Source organism: Rattus norvegicus, chromosome 9 (genome assembly GCF_036323735.1).
Source record: "Rattus norvegicus strain BN/NHsdMcwi chromosome 9, GRCr8, whole genome shotgun sequence".
Lineage (NCBI taxonomy): Eukaryota > Metazoa > Chordata > Mammalia > Rodentia > Muridae > Rattus > Rattus norvegicus.
Window position 1 is genome coordinate 18,736,160 of NC_086027.1, and position 23,038 is coordinate 18,759,197.

The 23,038-nt window shown below is 45.1% G+C and overlaps 1 protein-coding gene across 1 annotated transcript in view; it reads right to left on the reverse strand.

Moving 5' to 3' along the window:
- Window positions 1–23,038, reverse strand: part of Kif6 (kinesin family member 6) — a 296,865-nt gene that overhangs the window by 162,235 nt on the left and 111,592 nt on the right. The window contains exon 10 of the mRNA XM_006244480.4: window positions 18,109–18,212. Coding sequence (XP_006244542.1) covers window positions 18,109–18,212 — 104 coding nt within the window. The remainder of the gene's footprint in view (window positions 1–18,108; window positions 18,213–23,038) is intronic.

Genomic DNA, 23,038 nt, shown 5'->3' on the forward strand with positions numbered 1-23,038 from the left:
TACTTGCAAAATAGTGGAGGTGGAATCACTGTGGCTCAGGGTTTGAAGGGTCATCATGATGCAGAAGTCATGTTTGCAAGATCGTGAAGCAACCAGTCACACTGCATCCACAGCCAAGGTGTAGAGACAGAACAATGCTGGTTCCCAGCAGGCTTTTCCCTTTTTGTGCAGTCGAGGACCTCAGTGCCTGGGATGGCATCACCTACTGTCAGGGTGGGCCTTTCCATCTCAGTAACCCCACTCCAGGTACTCATTCAAAGACAGAGGTCTGTTTGCATGATGCCTGAAGAGAATTTTGTCAAGTTGACAACCTAGCTTAACCATCACAGTGGTTCCTTAAAAAAAAAAAATATCAGAGGCTAAAGAGATGGCTCCATGGTTAAGGGCACTGGCTGTTCTTCCAGAGGACCTGGTCCAATCCCCAATACCCACATGGCAGATCATAACTGACTGTGTGACTCCAGTTCCAGAGGCTCTGACACCCTCTTCTGGCCTCACTAGACCCAGGGCATACTGTGGTACATAGACTTGTATGTAGGCTAACTACCCATACACAAAAATTGTAATAATAATTGTAAAATAAAATTTATTAAAAACTACCAAAACCCCACACAACTACAAATCTTAATGGTTTTGAGGGAAAAAAATCTATGGAAGTGATGAAAATAAAAATATAGCAACTCTGGTTATATAAAATAAAGCTGACATAGTCTTGTAAAGACTGTACTGGATGTATTTACACTGAAAAATTATTTGTGGTTTATACAAAATTCAAACTTAACTGGGCATCTCATATTTTAATATGCTCACCCTCATCAGAAAGCCTGCAGGCCTCCCAGCTCTGAGCTGACCTGTAGGTCCCACTGAGGGCACTCAGGACTGGGTGTGGATGTCCCCACCCACCCACGCACACACTCAGGAGGGCTTGACAACTGTTGCTCATCAGTGACCTATTTCCCACTTGAAGGAAGGCCCGGTGCTACCGTTCTTTTGAAAGAATAAAATGTGCTGGAAGCTTCGCCTATGGCATTGGAATGTTTCCACATGAAGAATACACTATGTTTTTGATTGACTCTGAAGCTAATAATTCAGAGAGCTATAAAGCTGTTCAGAGCCCTGAGGGGCTGGGATTTGTGGAGATTGACTTTCTTGGGCAAGCAACCAAGTTGGTAGGAATCTATGCAAGGCCCATTATTTCTCTGAGGCTGTTTATGTATCTTTAAAATAAGGAAACCAGACGTGCACATTCGCTCACTTGATCCTTCTATCTACAAGGCTCTCTGGGCCAGTTCCAGTGTTCTAAATCTTTCTTGATTTACCCAATCTGTTAACAGTTGCCCATGCTTTTCCCCATTCAAAAGCAATTTCTGCCTTTCCAATTACTCCAGCGCTTGAATTTAGGGAGAATTGTATCTTACTTATGTGTTTATATAATTTAAAAAATCTTTCGTGTGTATGTGTGTGTATTTGTCATTGTGCGTGTGCATGCATGCCTGTGTGCATGTACGTGTACGTGTGTACAGATCAAGATTGATGTCTGGTAATTTCCTTAGTGGCTTTCCACTTTGTATTTTGAGACAGGGTCTCTCTTTGAATCTGGAGCTCGGTGATTTGGCTCTAGTGGCTTGCCAGGGAGTCCCGAGGATCCTTCTGTCTCCATTCCTGGAGTGCTGGGCTTACAGTTATGTTTTACATCAGCCCCTACCCCACAAACGCATGGGTTCCAGCCCAGGTCTTTGTGCTCCTGTGTCAAGGACTTAACCTACTGAGACCCTCTCACCCTGTAAAGTTAGGTACAACTTTGATTCTATATTATAGGTAATCTTCCTTTCAAGACTGACTCCTTCCGTGGCTAGAAGCCGACAGCAAGCCCTTTTTGTAACCAGTTCTGCTTGTCACTGTTTGATGGCCATGTGATGGCCTGAGGAGGCAGCCTTTTTAGCATCCTGTTTGCAAAGGCACAGGCTGAGCATTTTTTCACTTGGGTCAGACTCTGCCTTGTATGGATCTGAGGAGTAGCACACAGGGACAGAAAAAGCTAAAGCTATGACAGTACTATGGATCTGTCCTGTGGCAAGGTCGTGGTGGTCTACTGTAGCAAGTCTCTATGCCGTGAAGGACTGAGCAGAGAATTTACCTTTACAGTTAAAGCAAGGGCGGCATTCAAACTAAGCAGCATGGCCACTGCGGGGGGTTGAGGGGGCCTCCACCTGAGTCAGCGGACAGACAGAAAATGCATCTTTGGGATTGGTTAGATGGCTCGGCGGCGGGGAGTATGCCTACTGCTCTGGCAGGGAGCCACGTTCGGTTCCTGGCACCGGTGTTGACTGGCTCGGTAACCACAGTTCCAGGGCTTCAGCCTCCTGTCTGGACTCTCAGGAGCCTCCATTGACAAACACCCACACTCACATACACACTGCATAATGGAGGAGAGAAAGAAAAGAGAAGCCCCATCTCACCCAGATTCATAAAAGCCCCCCTCCAGTACTTTATATGAGTATTACAAATCAAGATACCATTTCCCAAGAGTAGTTATGCACAGGACTGAAGTCATGCTGTGCTGCTTAAGGAGTGGGCACCGGGGATGCTAAGTATGACCTTGAACTGAAAGCCTAGGAACCAATTCCACACCATCTCCTCTGTCCTAATTCAGGAGAGGAGCAGGCTGTGCTGGAGGGTCACTAGCGGAGGAAAATATTTCTACTTCACACCTAGAGAACAACCTGAAGAGGCCAGAGGCTGGAAAGAGCAGCCTAGGAGGCTGCCTCAAAGCAACGTATGCCCTGCATTACAGCAGGTGGCCTGTGGTCACCCCAGGGCTTCTCACCAGCTGTCTGCACATGGGACATGTATGACAGAAGCCACACGAGAACATAAAGTGTCTCCCTGAGGCACCCAGAGGCCCCCGTGCCCCTCCTGCTTTACAGTAAGGAGGCCAGGGGTAACTGTAGAAGTCAGGCATTTGATCCAAAGGATGGACAATTAAAAAATAATAACATACCATCCATCTATATTTTTTCTTGGCAAATACCTCATAGGTTACTGGCCCTATGGTTACTTGAATGGGGAAGAGTTTCATTGTTAGTGTGAACCTGGAGTTTTATCAGCTGGAGCTACTCTGGGACAAAGTGTCTGATATTGAATTGAGCACTGACTAATATAATTCTAAGGAAGCAATGCTGGGCTAGAGGTAGCATGTGGACACTTCCTTTATAGCCCTGTTCTCTGTCTTGCTTCAGAAGCCGTCAGCATATGAAGAGTCAGCAGTTCCCAACTGTGCTGCTTCAGAAGTCAGACTTAGATACAGAAGGTGTTGTCTTTCCCTGCCTGGGAAACAACTGAGAGCTTTCCTGGCCTTCACTGGACATCTCAGAAAGAACTATCTTGTCAGTGACCTAGCAGAAGCCAGAAACGAGAGGAAAAGAATCTAGATAAGCCTCCATGTTTGATACCGATCGGCACAGGAATGTCACGGACATTCTAGCATTCTGTCACTCAAGTTCCTCAGAGGCTGATAGTGAGGAGGCAAGGTGGGTTATGATCCCGGAACCTGAAGATGGATGCTCCCTGGTATGCAGTGACTTCCTGTTTCTTTCCTTTACAAACATTTAAATTACGAGTGTAGGGTGGGTGGGTATGGTGTAGGCACACATGTCAGGGAGCATGCTTGGAGGTCAGTGACAACATAAAGGGGTTGTTTCTCTCCCTCTACTGCTTGGGCTCCGGGGAGAAGGCTCAGGTCGACAGGCTTGGTAGCAGGGACCTTTACCTGCTGAGCTATCTTAAAGGCCCGACTTTCTCCAAAAGGACAGAGTCAATTCTCTTAGACCAGAAGCTATCGAGAGAGAGGAGGAGGCATGTGGCTGTGAATGTTGGCAAGGAGTTTCTGACTAGCTGGAAAGGCAGGCGGTACTGCCCGCTGCCCGCTGCCCGCCGCCCAGCTCGTGCCAGACTAATCTACTAAGCACTTCGATGAGAAAAGCAGTTTACACGCATGACAGTCAGAGACACAGCTAGCGTAGAAGGGGAACGGATTTCTGCAGAGATGTGTAGACATGTGACAAGGGCAGTGGTGGCTACCTTGAATGAGGACAAGTTTTTGAGGAGGAGGCAAAAGAATGTTGGGTTAGTGACAAACACAGAGGGGACAATCTGAAGTGGAAGGAGAGGAGGAGTATGAGGAGCTGCGGGGGACGGAAGAGGACATACCCAGGCTCCAGTCATGAGGGCCTAGGTCAGCATCTGAGCTACAGTGAGATAACCAGAGCAGGGGGTTTACTTGGCCGGATAGGGCAGGGGGAGCATTGGTGTAGGCTTGTCTTGGGAGTTGTCTCTCTTTCCTAAGAAGGTATAGAGTTGGGAGGGAAAATGATTGTAGCTGTGACTGAGAGTGTATGAAAGCCAGGTGACAAGTGCTTTAGTGGCTTAGACTTGAGTCGGTGTGCAGGACAAGTTAGATGTACATGGTAGGAGCTAGGAGCTAGGAGCTAGGAGCTAGGAGCTAGGAGCTAGGAGCTAGGAGCTAGGAGCTAGGAGCTAGGAGCTAGGAGCTAGGAGCTAGGAGCTAGGAGCTAGGAGCTAGGAGCTAGGAGATAGGAGATAGGAGATAGGAGCACTGGACATATTTTGCTACATATACCTTGTGTTAGATATATACTAGGAATTCGATTTACATATAATCTTGATACACTAATCAATAAATTTTTACATATATATGTGTAATATATATATATTATGTGTGTGTATACGTTGTGAGTGCATGTGCGCGCCACACATGCTGCTTCTGGAGGTCAGAGGACAACTAGCAGCAGAGACAACTAGTTCTCTCCTTCCGCCCTGTAGGTCATGAGGGTCAAACTGAGCTCATTAATCCTGGCAGCAAGTATGGGTTACTGAGCCAACTTGCCCGCCCTTACATGTCACTGGGAGACAATTCCCCGTTACAATTTGCTTAGGTCGGATAGCCCACCCAAATACATTTGTTTATTAGTTGTAAAATTAAAAGGAATTTATCCCAATGGAGCCTGTGCTATCTCTCTGGGGGAGAATTCATGGGTACCAAGTCAACAGCCTCAAACAGAACACAGTTCAACACCTCCTCTCAAAAGCCTCAGGGAGTGGGGCTAAAACAAACTGTTCCCTCTGAACTCTGGTTAGCCTGTGGATTTGTAAGCAAATGAGATGAGTTAGAAGATATACTGAGAGGTTAGGCTCATAATGCACGCAGAGTTCGCACCCCCCACCCAGCAAGACCCGAGTGAAGAAACGGCATCTTTCCTGTATAAGAACAAACCTCAACTCGACTCATCTCACCCTTTTATAAGACTTCATGACGTCCCTTAGCAATCTTATAACATGTCTGAGTATTTTTACAGCAGCCATTGCGCAGATGTTGAAATGTGAAATTCAGAAAATGAGAAGCAGAAGATTTTTGAGAACATGGCCAGTGTTTGAAAGGAACGAACAGAGAATTCAAAAATGAAAACCAACTGGGGGTGGCACCTGGAAAGTGTTGGTAAAATAAAGTGTCTGTGCCTCGGTTCTGTGGACGCAGGGAGCTCCAGCTGGGAGGGATCCCACAGGAAAGGAGTGAGGTGACAGAAGCTTTCATTCCACCTCTCTGTGTTGGACAGTACACTTATAAGCCCCTTGCAAAGTCGCCATCTTCCTTCCAGTAGGAAGCATCTCCTTTTCAAATCCCTGCTTGCTCCTCACTGGCTTACACGCAGGCACGGACACACGAATGCTTTCTTATCTATTTCTAAGTTCTTCACAAGCAGCACATGCTGTGGCTGGAGAGATGGCTCGTCCATTAGACTGTGCTTTTATAGAAGACCCAAGTCTGGTTCTCAGAATCCATTTCTGGTGACTCTTAACCTGCTTGTAATTCCAGCCTGAGGGAAGGGGATCTGGTGCCCTCTTCTGGCCTCCACAGGCAACTGCATTCACATGAACACACACACACACACACACACACACACACACACACACACACACACACATTAATCTTTTTTTAAAAATTAACTCATTAATCTACTTATACACATTATGGCATATACATGTATACATACTTGCAAAGATTTAAACAAATTTTCATTTCAGTTTAAATAATAATAATAATGTAAAGTTTATGCATCTGTTGCCATCACGACACACCACTACTTCAGTTTTGATTTTCCAAGTTTGTTTAGTCTTTCAGCTATAATATGCATGCATGAATGTGTGCGCGCATGCATGTGTGTGTGTGTGTATGTGTGTGTGTGTGTATGTGTGTGCGTGTGTTGTGTGTGTATGTGTGTGTGTATGTGTGTGTGCGTGTGTGTGTGTGCACATGTGTGCAGATGTTCATACCCATGTGTGTAGGCCAGATCAGAGGAGAGGGGTGTACTGCTCAGTTGTCCTCTGCCTTCCTTGCTTTGAAGCAGAGGCGCTCAGTAAAACTGGAGCTGGGCTGGTGGCTAGCCATCCCCCTGTCTCCGTGCCCCATTTAGTGCTGGGGTTACAGGGACACATAGCCACGCGTGGGTTTTTGTGTGAATGCGAGGGATTTGCACTCAGCTCCCGTGTTTGCACAGGAGCTGCTCATGTTGACTCTGAGCATGGTTTAATGTTAAAGTTGCAGAACCAGATGCAATTTCCATCTCAGGGCTAACTGTGTGTTTTGAAATTTTTTTAAATATGCCAAGAGGCAACATTTGGTTTTAATGGCACTATGAAAATCTAGAGTACACGTAATGGAGAAAGGGCACTTCTTCTGCTGCTCAGTAATTAAGCGAAGAATTTCATTGTGTTACTTGGAGGTGTGGAGTCAACAAGTCACATTAATTTGTTTAAAAATAATCTTTCATTTTCAGTAGAAACTTTAGGAAATATTACCTGGTAGAAGAAATAATGGGGAGGGACACCCCACACACTCCCAGCACTATTTTCTTTCTATTTTTTTTTAAAACACAAATCCAGTATTTTACTTTGTGTATACATGCTTGGTCATGGCATATCTAAAGAGAATCATGGTAATATATATTAGCGGGGGTGTGTTGGTGGCAAGACCAGTAGGTAAGAGCCCTAGTCACTAGACCAGATGACTTGAATTCAATCTCCAGGACCCACAATATTGAAGGAGAGAATCAACTCCTACAAATACCCTCCCTGCTCTCAACAAGAGTCATGCATGTGTGCACATCCCCAAACATGTGAAACACAGTAACACAACAGAGGTGGGGATGACGAAGATGTGCTTGCCATTTGGGAAGAGGAAGGAGCCTCAGTTGAGAAAATGCCCCAACAGACTGGATTATGGTGCATGTTCTTGATTAATAATTTATGTGGGAGGGCCAAGCTCACTACGGGAGAAGACACCCCTAGGCTCATGGTCCAAGGTTGTACAAGAAAGCTGGCTGAGCAAGTCTAGAGGAGCAAGTCAGTTGGCAACACTCCTCTGTGGTTTCTGCTTCAGTTCCTGCTTCCAAGTTCCTGCCTTGCATTCCTGTCCTGACTTCCTTCAGTGACAGGCTGTGCTGTGGAATTGCTAAGCAAAATGAACCCAAGTTGCTTTTGGTAATGGTGATTTGTTACAGCAAAGTAACGTAACTAAGATAAAAAGGTTTGAAAAAATATCTGTAAACAAAGTTTTTTCCTCATGAAAAAAACTATCCAAGAATTATAGAGAATTGATATCATCTAAGATTCATGGAATCCCCCTGGGCCCAGGACTCTGTTCAGTGTGTAACACAGCTCATCATGGCCCTCCTGTCAGTACTGTGATGTGGGGACCACTGCTGCCCTCACATAGCACCTAGCACAGTGACAACATAACCCCCACCTGTCTGGTTAGAAGACAGACACCAACAGAGGAGGAAGAGTAAGGCAGCTAGTCTCCCTAGGTAGGAAAGAGAGCCAAAAATAGAACTAAACTCTCTTAATGTCAGCCTTTTCAATTTATTGTCTCTGCCTGAACTTGGTGACTTTAGGCAAAGTTCAAAAGAGAGTTGCTGAACGTACAGGATGTTCTGGGATGGAATCCATCAGACTCAGCACATGCAATCTAAATGCCAGGACTCGCCTTTTGCTTGCAGAGGCCATGGCTGATAGGGGATTCTAGGGGGCATCTCCGAGCAAAGATCCAGAGGAGAGCAGCGACCGCCATGGGATTGGCCAGAGGGCTCTGAGGCCCTGAAAGGGCCAGCAATCCATTCTGAAAACACGCCCATGGAGACCACCTCAGATCCCAGACCCTACATTTATTTTCTTTTTTTGAGAGATTTATTTGATAAAGTGCACAAGAGAGTTAGAACTAGAGAAACAATTAGCTTTATATTTCTCACAACCCATGTTCATTTTTGGTGGTGGATTTAAATGCATAAAAATATATTCAACAACATAATTATAAAATCCAGCATGAAGTTCCACAGGTTTTAATTGCTTCTTGGGCAGCGAAGTTCATTGAGCTTCATAGTCTTTGGGCCTGGTTAGTTTTAGTGTTTGCTGTTGTTATTTACAACATATTTTATAATAAAATTTAAAATCGAAAAAAATATATCTCAGACTCCACCTTTGGTACATTTATTTGGACCAAAGTAGAAATTTGGGCATCAATAAAGTTTTATTAGTACAAATGCATCCTTCTGAAACAAATGCTGTGTGTTCTTATACTGTGCCCTTCAGTGAATTTTAGTCTTATTCAATATTGTAAAGAATCACTTTTAGGGGCTAGGGAGATAGGTAGTTAGGCTGGTAAAATGCATACCACACTAGTATGACGAACTGAGTTCAATCTCCAGGAGTCAGGTTAAAAAGGAGGGAGGGGGCTGGGGATTTAGCTCAGTGGTAGAGCGCTTGCCTAGCAGGCCCTGGGTTCAGTCCCCAGCTCTGAAAAAAAAAAAGAAAAAAAAAGGAGGGAGGGAGGGGGAGAGAGAGAGAAGGAGGGAAGGAAAGAAGGAAGAAAAGAAGGAGAAAGAAAGAGGAAGAGAGAGAAATGAAGGAAGAAGAGAGAAAGAAAGAAAAGAAAAGAAAGAAAGAAGTACAATGGGGCAGGTGTACCCATAACCCAGCAGCCAGAGGTGGAGGCAGGCTGACCCCTGGGGTCCAGCAGGCAGCCCAGCCTCATGAGGAAGCTCCCATCAGAAAACAAGACAGACCTGAGAAAAAGACACCTGCGGTTGATCTGATGGCCGCACACACATGGCACATACATGGGCGCATGCACCTACACCCACACACTTAAATCCCGTTAAGGTAGTGATTCCCCAGAACAGCTGAAAGCAAAGGCCGGGGGTGCAGAGGGAACCCCCGCTTTTGTCTGCACATGGTTTGAGGCCTAGGGGTCAACTGTAGAGGTGGCCAGCATTCTTCCTCCATTCCTTTAAGCAGGCACAGCTCCCTCTCGCCCACTGGGTCAGCTCTGCTCGGCAATGTCTTCAGCAGGCGGTGATCTCGCTCCTGTTCCTACACCGTTCCCATTTCCAGAACCTCATGGGAACGGAGTCCCGGTGTGTCCAGCTGCTGTTGGCTAGCACCATGCTTTTGACATTCACTGTTGCCGGTTTCAGTAGCCCCTTCTGCGTCGGCTGCTGGGCCGTCCATTATGTGTCTATACTAGAGTCTCTCAGCAACTTGGCAGCTGAGGGACAGTTCCAGCTCCGAAGGATAGCGCCTAACGTTGTTATTACTGAAAATTTTCATGCAGAGGCTTCCCTGTGGCCTATGTTTGCTTATCTTATGTAAGGTGACCTTACAAAGTGGTTATAATCAGACTTATAGTGTTATGTTGACTTATTTAGTGTGTACATGGGTGCGACGTGCAAGAAAATGTCAGGCCTGGTGGTGCCGTGAAGGCGGTGCATGGAGGCCCGTGCTGTTTAATGCTGTGAGGAAATGGCTGCCTTCCACAGAGGATGTTGCACACTCTACCCCTGGAGTGTGACAGTTGCTCCTTGTACTGAGCAGCACTTGGTGCTGCTGGCTTTTCTGGAGGCTGTTCTAACAGCCACAGTAATTCCAGATCTCTAATAATGACAGAGGCTGGGTTTTCTGTCCTTCATGGCTGTTCAAGGGTTTTGTCCACATATTTATTGGTTCTTTTATTCCCGGCTGTGCTGATATTTTAAGTATTTTGGAAAGAGCCCTTTATAGCAAATGTGTTTGGATAATAAACTCTATCATTTAAAACATTTTCTTAGCATCTTTCAAAGAACAGATGTTTTAAATTTTGATGAAAGCTAGTTTATTGTTTCTTTCCCCTTTAATACTTTTAAAAAAATGTTCTAAGAAATCTTGGCCTAATGGATGGTCACCAAATCTTTTCTTATCTTTCCTTTTCAGGAGTTTTATATTTGAATTTGTACATTTATGCCTATGATCTAGTTAAAACACTTACATGTGAAGAATGGCATAAGATATTCCTTATAATCTTATAAAAAAAAAGAACATTTTTGTTTTGTGTATGTGTGTGTGTGTGTGTGTGTGTGTGCATGGTCACGTGCTCACATGCACATGTGTGTGTTTATATGCCAGTGGTGGTCAGTTCTTTCTTCTACCTTGTGGATCCTGCAGATTGAACTCAGGTTATCAGACTTGGTGGCAGGAGCCTTCAGTCACTCAGGCATCTGCCCCCTGACCTAGAATCTTTTCAAAGTTGTTTCCAGGCATGCCAGTACTGTGGGGATGCTAGCAATGGTGTGGATTTTACATTCTGATTGTCAGCTTTCCCCTCACTGAGTTCTTAGAAGATTCAAATTACATTTATAGGTTAATTTAGGCAGAATGGACATCTGGGCATTGACCCTTCCTGTCTATGAAAATGGTATACCTCTCTGTCTCTTAGAAAGCTCCCCTGTAGTGTTTCATAATTTTAATGGCACAGATGTTAGGCACATGTGGTTAAATTTGTCATTTTAAGTTTTAACATTACTGTTAAGGGTAGCTGTATTTTAATTTCCTATAACCTTATGTTCTGTGACCTTGATAAACTCCTTTTAGTATTTCTAGCAACTTTTTGCAGGTTGTTTGATGTTTTCTACTTAGAAATAGTGTTATCTGTGTATAATGACAGTTTTATTACTTCCTTTCCAAATATTTGTGTGCTTTATTTATTTTCCGTGGCATAATATGCTGACTAGAGATTTCAGTGTAGTGTTGAATGTGAGTAGTGAGGAGAAACATCTTTAGTTTCTAGCTTTAAGGAGAAAGAATGCTATAGATGTATATAGATAGCTATATACATAAATACATAGATAAATGGTAGACAGCAACATACATAAATACACAGATGATAGAGGGATGAACTATAGGTAGATAACAGTTACACACACACACACACACACACAAGCAAAGGTGAGAGACATAGATACTGGGATAGATGACAGGCAGTAGATGACAGACACATAGGCACAAAGCTGAGAGAAGAAGATAAGCACATCTATTGATGACAGATAATGAATAGATAGCAGACAGACACATGGGCGCTGTGATGGTTTGTATATGCTCGGCGCAGAGACTGGTACTATTAGGAGGTGTGGCCTTGTTGGAGTCGGTGTCACTGTGGGAGTGGGCTTTAAGACCCTGCTCCTAGCTGCCTGGAAGTCAGTACTCTGTTAGCAGCCTTCAGATGAAGATGTAGAACTCTCAGCTCCTCCCGCACCATGCCTGCCTGGATGCTGCCATGCTCCTGCCTCAATGATAATGGACTGAACCTCTGAACCTGTAAGCCAGCCCCAATTAAATGTTGTCCTTACAAGAGTGTTGCTTTAGTCATGGTGTCTGTTCACAGCAGTAAAACCTTAACTAAGGCACATAGATGGTAGATCGTTTTTTCAAAATTCTGGAGGCTTCCTTCTATCCCCATTTTGCTAAGTTTCGACCATGAATAAGTGTCTTAACTAGTGTTCCATCATGGTGGATTTCACACATACTGACACGTTCATCCTAAAGTAGTCTTGCATGTCGGCCATGAGGTCCACAAGCCTGCCTTTCAAACTGCCTTGCTGGGTGCAACTTGGGTGTTAAGGGTTTTCCCTCATGGGGGACGCTGGGCTGCAGTTCCCTTCCCTTGTGTATATCTACACGAGTCAGAGCAGAACATGCCTAATGGAGTCTTACCGCACTACCGTGTTGGAAGCTTGTGTGGGGCCACCATTACTTACTTCTCAAGTGTTCTAGAGTGTTCTCAGGATGCCTGTTGTGCCTGCAGTTTCTTTATTGGAGAGGTTTTTACTACACATTCACCTTCTCCTATGGACTTGGGACTACAGGGGGATTCTATTCCTGCCTAGTGAACTTTGGAAATCTGCATCTTTCCCAGTTTTATCCAAGCAAATACATCACGAGACTTGGTAACTCATGGTTTCTGTTGTTGCGATGACACACCATGACCAAAAAGCAACTTGGGAAGAAAAGGGTTTATTTGTCTTACACTTCCACAGCACTGCTCATCACTGAAGGAAGTCAGAACAGGAACTCAAGTGGGGCAGGAACCTGAAGCCAGGAGCTGATGCAGAGGCCATGAAGCCATGCTGCTTACTTGCTTGCTCCTCGTGGCTTGCTGAGCCTTCTTTCTTATAGAACCCAGGACCACTAGCCCTGGGACGTCACCACCCACAATGGGCTGGGAGGACCACCCTCCTCAATCAATCACTAATTAAGAAAATGACCTAAGACTGGATCTCATTTTCTCAACTGAACCTCTCTTTTCCCTGATGGATCTTAGCTTGTGTCAAGTTGGCCTAAACCTAGCCAGTACACTTGTTGATATCATTCTATTGTTGTCTTTAAAAATATTTACCTATTTTTATTTTATGTTTGTATGTGCCCGAGCATATGTGCATATATTGCATGTGGATAGGTGCTCGCGGAGGCCACAAGAGAGTGCCAGATATCATGGAGCTTAGGTTGTCCTGCATGGGTGTTGGGGACTGAACCCAAGCCTTCTGGAAGAGCAGCACTTGCTCCAAACGATCAAGCATCTCTCCTGTTTAATGAATCGTCTTTTTATATCACTCATTACTAACAGTAGTAATAGGTATAGAATAGCAATAAAGAGGGAGGTTATTTGCCAACATTAAAAATCCAATAAGTGGACTATTTAATTAAATATGACAGTTATGTATTAGGAGAAGGGAGAGGTCTATGTAGCTAAATAAAAGGACACGCTCAGTTGCCAATTCACCTAGGGACGCTTGGATGTAGGAGAACGTGATCATCTTGGATGTAGGAGAACGTGATCTTAGATAAAGGAGAACATGATCTGTGGCTCCTAACTACTTCCTTCAAAGTGAACCTGAGAACTGGTGTGCTTTTCTCAATATTATATCGACCTGATGCTCATCATGGTCACAAAATTTAACTTTCCCATTTCAATCGACATCTAAATTTATAGAGCTCAGCCTGCCTCCCATCAATGTCTTCACTACTGTCTCTCCATCTCTCCAAATCTCATCAAAACAGCTTTCTGTTTCTACTGTCAGCTGAAATTGCCCTTTCCTCCAGAGGAGTGGTCCTAAAAGAATATAAGCACAGCGTGTGAATTCTCTTCAGGAACTCTACTGAAATGGCAACTCTTGTTCCTATTTTCTCTTTCTATTCCTTTTGTTATTTGAAGTCTCTACACAGTGGGTATTTGATATATTTGTCTCTTTCCCGAGTTCAATCCCCAGCACCCAACTAAAAGTGCCAAGTAGAAAGAGGAATGGGACAAAAGTTATCTGAGCCTGGTGGTGCCTGTTGATAACCCCAGGTTGTGGAGAGCAGAGGACCAGAAGCTCAAGGTCCGTCTTTGGCTAAGTTGTGAAGGACAGAACAGCAGGTTGGACAAGACTTCAGTATTCCAGCTAAGCTGTAGACGCCTTGTGTCTCCTGTAACAAGATCCCCACCTCTAACTGAAGAGTGTGGGCACTATCAGAGAACTGAGGTGAACTCTCATTTCTGAGTAAATATCAATAGGACTGAAAGAGAGAAACCAGGCAGATGGTGTCAAATACCTTAGCTCCAATAAAGGTAAGTTCAAAGTCACTATGACCACTGGTGGAAAGAGAAATGACTCACACAATTGTCCTCTGGCCACCATATGTACATGGTGTGTACCATTCCCAATAAATACACGTAAAACTACTTTTTAAGTCTTAAGTGAACATTGATTCTTTACATGAGTAGCTTGTTTTCTGTTGTAGGTACACTATGTCCATGTGTATGCATGTCTACGTATGTGTGTGTCTGTGTGTAGCATTTCCCTAGTGTTCTCGTATTCCCCCAAATATCCTTCGTGTCTTGTACTACGAGCCCCTTGATGTACCCATTAAAATGACTAACTTCTAAATGTTCTCCATAAATTTAGGCAGAAATATTAACTGATCTGTGATCTGCATAAATCTTTTTTTTTTTTTTTTTTTGGCTAGGGAAAGATCCAGACATTGGGAGGTACCCAAACATTTGGACAATCTCAAGACAGTCAGATCCAACTTGATTCCATTCCAGGAGTAAAACACTGCTCAAAATAACTCGGATTTGGGTCAGGATGTGACACTTCCAGCAGAGCCAAAGATCTGCAGCTCGGTCTCCTACCAAAGCCCTGTAGCTACATTGCAGTCAAGTCTTCACCCAGGAGCTCTGTCTAAACGGTGACCTGCCCGTCCAGCCTTAATCCAGCTGTCTCTTCTCAAAGCTAGCAAGGCCCAAAAAATTATGTAAACTAAAAATATCACAATAACTGGAGGCCAATATTTAAAACCCTCTTCAATCAAAGCATCCGAGTCAAGGCAACAAATATTTACATTAACTAAGGAAATGCTGGGCAATGGTTCAAAAATGTCCTGGAATAAATGTGAGCAGGGCTCCCCTACGTGCCAGTGACACCACAGAGATGACCAGAGTTCCCCTACGTGCCAGTGACACCACAGAGATGACCGGATCTCGGCGGTTTCTGCTGACATCTCTCAGGGACTTCTGAGAGAAAGTCATGCCAGTCACTCTGTGCCTGAGGAGCTGAAGGACAGAGAGGCAGATTGGACAAGAGCTAGGGTATTCCCGATAAGCTATGGGACTCTCCTCGTCTCCTGCACCGTGACCCCATCTCCAGTTAGAATGGGTGCTAGCAGGGAACCAAAGCATATTTCCATTTTGAGTAAATACCCAGGGGCCAGAAAGACAAAAGAGCCCAGCTGATGGTGCTAAATACCAAGGCTGTACTCTGGGCAAATTATAATTCATGTATCAATAAGGCAAATTATAATTCATGTATCAATGTTTAAGGCAAGGAAGGATTCTTAATTGGTTAAAATTTAAGCTGCAATATTCACTCTGGTCAACTATGGGAAACACAATGCCACAAGACAACAAGAACACAGTTCCCTCAGAAGCCTTCTTCCTGTCAGTATGGATAAGTCCCCGTACACTGAATGGTTTGACGCTTTGCTTAGAAGGTACCCTAGGGCTGCTAGATAGGGGCCACGGCCACGGTGCTCCCAGCCTCTGCTCAGAGACCACTGAGGAGAAGCTCTGCTGATGCACAGTGGCCCTTGCCCTGGGAAATGCACAAGTCTACACTCAGTAGTGCCTGACCTAGTTCTGTAAGACCCCTGACCCATGAGCAACCGTTGCTCTCGCCTTGGTCTCTCGCACACGGTGTTATTTTGGGGGATGCTGGAGACTTTAGGAAGTGGGGCACAGCTAGAAGAATGTGGGTCATAGGGGTAAGGTCCTTGGGGACTGTGCCTTGCTCTGGCCCCTGATCCCACCCCTTGCTTGCTGGCCACCAGCATGAGGTGAGCAGCTAAACTCTGAAGTGTTCTGCTATGGTGCTCTGTCGCACCCCAGGCCCAGAAACACAAACCTTTAGAGGTTGTGATCTAAAAATAAAACTTTCCTCCCCAGCGCTGGCTTTCAGGCATTATTGCAATATCCACTGAACCACACTGTCACACTGTCCCTGCAGCTTCAATCATTCAACTCTACCTAGGAGGCCACACTAATGGCTGAGCGTCTCGGCGGCAGCACACTCGTCCTTGCAACCCTCTTCCCCCTGTTGGATCCCTTCTGTTTCACGGCCTACTGGGTTTGGTTTTCCTGGCTGAATGAAATGCCAGTGACACTCTGCAAGAGAATACTGTCCCTCCATTGAGGAGAAGGAGCACCATAGTGTCATGGCCTCGCTGAGCCTCCTCAGGATGAACTGAGTCATTTCAAAGAGTAACGTTATCATTTTTGTTTTAGTTTTACACATTTGTGTGTTTGTCTCTCTGTTTATGTATGTGCACCTCATGTGTGCAGTGCTCTTAAAGGCCAGAAGAGGGCGTCAGACCCCCTGGAGCTGCAGTCACAGATGGTCGTGAGCTGACATGTGGGTGTGGGGAACCAAAGGCCTCTAAACTGCTGATCCAACTCTCCACCTTTGACATGAAACTTTTAATAACAGTAATAAATTAATAAATTATTATTAACTTAATGACTATTTGACCATATTCTTAATTTTACACATGCTATGCACTAGGGTTGTAAATGGAGCCCATTGTGTTGTTAAACATTCTGCTCTAGACTTAGGGAGCATGGTCCCAGAGGAAGGTAAGCTTTGATTAGAGCAGGAACTTATGGAGGCTTTCCCTGCATTACCCAGACCACACAGGCAGGTAACAATAGTTTTATTTTTTAACATTGTGTGTGTGCCTGTGTACGTTTATGTGCATGTATCTGTGTGTGTACGTGTGTGCACGCATGTGCGTGTGCATGTGTGTGCATGTGTGTGTGCTGCATGTGTTCTGTCTGTGGTGTGAATATGAGTATGTGTCTCTGTGTGTGTGTGAGGTATGTGTGTGTGAGAGTGTGTGTATGTATGTGTGTGTCTTGGTGAGAAGGTAGAAGTCAACGAACAATTTGCAAAAGTCATTCTCTCTTCTGCCCTGTTGAGTCCAGGATTAGTCAGGTCATAAGACTTGGCAGAGAGCATCGGTAGCTGCCGAGCCGTCACGCCAGCCTCAATACGCAGCAGTGTAAAGAGAAGCCTTTCTCTTTATTCACTGTTTCTCTCTTGGGATAGAGGGGTGATATGGCATGATGTCTTTACAAGTATCCTAGGAACTCTCTTTTTGTTTATTTGTTTGAAGATATCCTCTCCAAAAACATAGTAATGAAATAAAAACCAACCAGGATATGAGCCTGTTACTTAACGGTAGAGGAAAGAAAAGGGCAGATCTGGGTGGGTATGGAGTTTGGGAAGGTCTTGCAAGAGATAAGTGGAGAGGAAACTGTGGTCAGAATGTAGTATATAAAAATTGTTTTTAATAAAAAATGAATACATGGTCTCGCGCATCCCCAGGCTGGCTGTGAATTCACTGTGTAGCCAAGGATGATGTCACACTTCTGATCCTCCTGCCTCCACATCCCAGTGTGGAGATTACAAGTGTACACCCCCATGCTCTGTCTGTAGAGAGGAAGGAACCAGACGTCATGCATGCTACACAGGCTGCTCTCTACTGACTTGGGCACATTCCCAGCCCAGCTCTATTATTTACTTGAACATGGTGCCCGCCACTGTCTCCTAAGACTTGTTCACCTGCATCCCAGAAACCCTTAATAAGCTGCACAGAAGCAGAGCCCATCTCTCTCACTCACAATCATAGAAAGTGAACAAGGAGGTACCACATGACTGCAAATCTCACTGGTGTGAAACACCAGACTCCAGACTCCGGCAAAGCCCCGATAGTCGGCTTGTGTGCCAACCTGAGTTTTCGAATGGTAATAGATGGGCCATGCATAAAAGAAGAGACGGCAGATGCTGCTGCCCGGAGCATGGTACAGCCTAAGACAAGGGATGCTTCTCAAACCCCTTTCAGATCTAGACCCACAGCGGAGAGCGTGTGACACAGTGAGAAATGGTGTGGCCAGTGTGCTGGCCTGAGGCAGGCATTCCCAGCTGCATGGGGTTCTGGCTTTACTTCCTCAAGGCCCAGGCAGCAGAGTGGCCACCAGCCTTGGCCTTCTTCCCAGGGAGAATCATCTCTGTCCACCGGCACCTACGTGCAGTTTCTGACCTTCCCAGGACACCAAGTTGTGCTGAGGTGGACACAGAACTGAACACAGTCAACTTAGGCAAGAGTGGGAAAGAGGAGCCAGTCTGTACTCACTGAAGGAGCTCCGCTTCTGTGAGGGCCTCTGTCCTCTGCTCGCCTGTGACCATGGCCAGCTCTGCCTTCAGGTCTGCAATCTCCTTCTGTAGGCGGACGATCATCTGTGAAGGGAAAGGTGTGTGAGCGCATGTCCACTTCTGGACACTGACTCAGTGGCAGCAAACATGCAGCTTTGGGAGTTATGAGACACTGCGCAAGATGGCTCAATGGTTAGGGGCCAATGTGAGTTCAATCCCTGGAACCCATATAGTGGAAGAAGAGGAGTGACCCCTACAACTTGTCCTTCGAATACTACGTGTATACTAAGTATGCACACATGGGCAATTAACTAAATCAACATGTCAGGATACAAAACTGGATAGGGAACCATCTAAAAGGCATTGGTCACTCCTACCTTAACACTTTGTCCAAATAACTCTAGAACTAGTTTTTTTAAACAAACAAACAACAAACAAAAAATTATAGATGCACTTTGGGACCTCTCTCTGTGTTTCCTTTCTGTCCTTCCTGGTGTATCTAGAATGCAGTTAGGAGTTATGAGAACATATGCTGTACATTCACTCCATTTGCACGTCCCTTAAATAATGTATAGTCCCTTCATGTGCCTCAACCTACGGGCATGCTCTATTACTGCTGTAATTGCACCTTGGCTCTTTTCTCTCACATGATTTGAGCTCATTTATTCTGGTGTGTGCACATCATGAATTTTCAAGGGCATATAATATTCCAAAAGGATACATCAAGATGTGTTAAGAGCTGAGGAGATGGCTCAGTCATTCAGCTATCTGCCTTTGCACAGGGCACGCATAAGTGATCCCTAGAACCCTGGAGGGAAAACATCTAGATGATGTGGTGTGTGTGTGTGTGTGTGTGTGTGTGTGTGTGTGTAAGAGTGCTTACTGCACCAACATGAGGACCTGAGTTCCAATCTCACGACACACTCAGAACTCATGCCATGCCCATGGGTGCCAGCTACACCAGAACTGAGTAGTTCTTGGCTTACTGATGACCAGTCTGTGTCTAGGTAATGGGAAACTCTATCTCAGTTGCATAAAGCAGAAGATGGTGAACAGTACAAGCTATGTCTGTCCTTGTTGGGCCTCTGTGAATGCATGCACGGGGTACACACACATGTACAAACATTAGTGGACTGTCATTGGAAAGGGGAGGGAGTGCGAGGGAGAGAGGAGAACTGATGTTTACTTAGCTGGTTAATTGTTTGGTTAGTTTTGGTAACTTCCATTTTCAAAGACCAGCAAAGGTCCTACCAATGCTCCTTTTACCAAGTTCATATTATGACCATGTAATTATTAGTAGGGTGTTTACCATTAGAATCCTTAACTATTCCAGCAAGTTAGGGATAAGGATGTGTGTATGTGTGTGTGTGTGTGTGTGTGTGTGTGTGTCTGTATGGCTGTGTGGTGTGGTAGCTTTACTAGGTCTTGAGATAAAGAAGCATGGTGTGCACTTAAGAAAAGCAGTAAGTGCAGGTTTTCTTTTTTTTTTTTTTTTTTTTGGTTCTTTTTTTCGGAGCTGGGGACCGAACCCAGGGCCTTGAGCTTCCTAGGTAAGCGCTCTACCACTGAGCTAAATCCCCAGCCCAAGTGCAGGTTTTCTTTTGTGCCTTCTTGTACACTTGTCCAGAATAAAAACTGATCAAAGGGGTTGGGATAACTCATCAGACGCACAGTTTAAAAGAGAAATGGTGAGTCATCTTATCACTAGCTTCAGTAAAATGTATTTGAAAACCGTATCAATTCAGTGCATGTACTCTTGTGGAGGACCTGAGTTTGGTTCCCAGTAAATTCATTTGCATGTATGATAGGCCAAACGTCTGTGCCTATGGCTCTAGGGGATCCACACCCTCAACCAGACTCCTTGGATACTGGACTCTTTAAGTACACACAGAAACACACACACACACACACACACACACACACACACACACCACACACACACACACACACGCACACACACACGAACATGACAAATCTTTTTCTAAATATAGTACTTTATAATATCAGGAATTCATCTACACGTTGAAAAGACCCAGTTAAGCTTTAGGTAGAAGAGTGTTAATCAAAAGGCTGTCAAAAACCTTTATTTTAGCATGAGCAGTAGAAAGAGTAAGACAAGAATGTCTTCAAAATTCTATTTGGCATCTTGGCCAGATCAATGAGCCAATGAAAAGCAGAAAACCATCCTTGCATACTTTTAGATCATGTTATCGACGATATATAACATCCAAGAGTATTTAACAAAAGGTGCTAAGAAGTCTGTCCATAATCCATTTATAAAATTTCTTTCCAATATACTAGAAGCCAACAATTATAAAATATAATCTTCCCCCTTTCTACTTAAGAGTACTCTCAAATCCTCCACTCCTGTCACTATGTGAGATCTAAATACACCTGTCCTAGTTAGGGTTGCTATTGCCGTGATAAAACACCATGACCCAAAGGACTTGTGGAGGAAAGAGTTTATTTCACTCACAAGTCCATATGACGTTATCAAAAGCAAGGACAGGAACTCAAGCAGGCCAGGCACCTGGAGGCAGAGGCCATGGGGGGGCGCTGCCTGCTGGCTTGTTCCTAATGGCTTTCTCAGCCTGCTTTCTTAGGGACCCCAGGACCACCTGGCCAAGAGTGGCACCACCTACAGTGGACTGCATCCCTCCCTCAATTGATCGCTAATTAATAAAATGTCTTCCTTATAGGCCTCAATATAACCCACTGATCTCATGGAGGCATTTTCTTAATCAAGGTTCGCAGCTCTCAGATGACTTTAGTGCTTGTCAGGTTGACATAAAACTATCCAGCACAGCACCTCAGGCATTAGTTAAAAGGCGGGAAGTCTATTTGTACCCACCCTGGAAAACTGAGTCCCCAAACGAGCTAACTAAGCAAACGTTAGCTCTTCTCCCTCTGTGCCTCCCCTGCCCCTTTCTAATAAGTTTATTCTCTCACTCCTTTACTTGGAGATTGCTTCTCAGGAGGTGGAGGCAGGGGGCTGTCTTTGAGTTCAAGGCCAGCCTGATCTACAGAATGAGTTCCAGGGCAGCCAGGGCTGCAGAGTGAGACTTTCTTTCAAATAAAACTTAACAACAGACAGACAACCTTGAGTTTGCTTAAACCAAGGGGGTTTTGTATATATGAAATTCAGACCTATGTGAAAGAGGGGTAAGGCTTTCTAATTCTCAAGAAAATACTAGTTGCGGGACTGGAGAGCTGGCCCAGGGAGGGTCTCTTTCAGAGGACCTGAGTTCAATTCCCATGGCATCCTGGATAGGTTCACAACTGCCTACAATTCAGCTCTAAGGGATCTGATGCTTTGTCTGATGCTTTGTTCGGGCCTCCACAAGAGACCTGTATGCACACGTGCACACACACACACACACACACACACACACACTAAGTAGTTTAAGACAGTACCATCTGCCCTATGGGAGTCTGCCATGTCGTAGACAGCTGCCCTGCTGTCTCCATGTCAAGGAATAGATTTATTTGTCTGCTTCCCTCTTTGTGGCGTTATGTTAAGAAGGGAAGCAGACATCCCAGGAGCAATGGTCCTGAGCCCTTGACCTCCATCCCTTGCTAGCACTGTTTGCCCACGTTAAGGACAGTTGCAGCCCCAGTTCCTCTAGCTCTCTGCTAACGTGTTTTGAAGATGCTCACAGCGCCCCACACAGGTGAGCTTCAGGCTGCCTTGGCTACATCCACAGGACCAACAGTTCCTCCAAATTACAATCGTATTTGGACACATGCTCCAGGCATTTCATTTACATGCAGAGAGTGTCATAGGTTTGACTGTCAGAAACCCTCGAGCCATTAGACCAGAACTCCTTGGATAAGACCGACTGGCTCATGTTACTTCCTCTCCTAGATTGAGACAGATGCTATAGATTGTACGTCGTTGTGCCTGTGGGTGTGTGTGGGGTGCACATGTCCTAGGGATCACCACATCCCTGCCTCCCCAAAACAGGCATTGCAGTGTGCTGCTATCACTGCAGCTTTCTATGTGGGTTCTGGGGATCAGACGCAGGTCCTCATGCTTGCATACTGAGCACGTTACCAAACCAGCCATCTACCAGTTCTATATTTCTAAGCCAAAAGGACTATGGATTATTTTGTATTTTGTTGAATAGAAATTTCTGTTTTTCACACATGGAGATTACTGAAGCCATGCCTTGCACAGGTTGCCTGTGGACTTAAGAGGCATCTGGGAAGATCCTGGCCCATATCCAGTCATCTCAGAATCTGCCCAGCTCCTATTCCTTTCATAACCCCATCACTCTGAAGGGCTAGCATTTGGTGACTCTGATTATGTAGGCTTGGTATCCTACATGCCATTAACATCTGAGAGCAAGACACAGGAAATCCCAACCAGGCTGTATCTTGGGTGGTTTTTAGAACACTTGTTTTTAAAAGATTAATTTTATTATTTTAGAAATTGTGTCTTGTGAGGGCAGATGCAGGTTCTGGCAGGTGCAGGTGAGTGCAGGTGCAGGTGAGAGCAGGTGCAGATGAGTACAGGTGCATGTGAGTGCAGGTGCATGTGAGTACAGGTGCATGTGAGTACAGGTGCAGGTGCATACAGGTGCATGTTCTGGCAGGTGCAAGTGAGTGCAGGTGCAGGTGAGTGCAGGTGCAGGTGAGTGCAGGTGCAGGTGAGTGCAGGTGCAGGTGAGTGCAGGTGCAGGTGAGTGCAGGTGCAGGTGAGTGCAGGTGCAGGTGAGTGCAAGTGGCCATGCTGGAGGATACCTGGGGCACTGTTTCTGTCAGCAGGCAAAGTTGGGAGTCATTTGACATGGGTGCTAGAAACTGAACTTGGATTTTTTGCAACATCAGTGAATGCTCTTAACTGCTAAGCCATCTCTCCTGTCCGCTAGGACAAAGTTTTGATTGTCCCTTGTATTTCATGCAAGCTT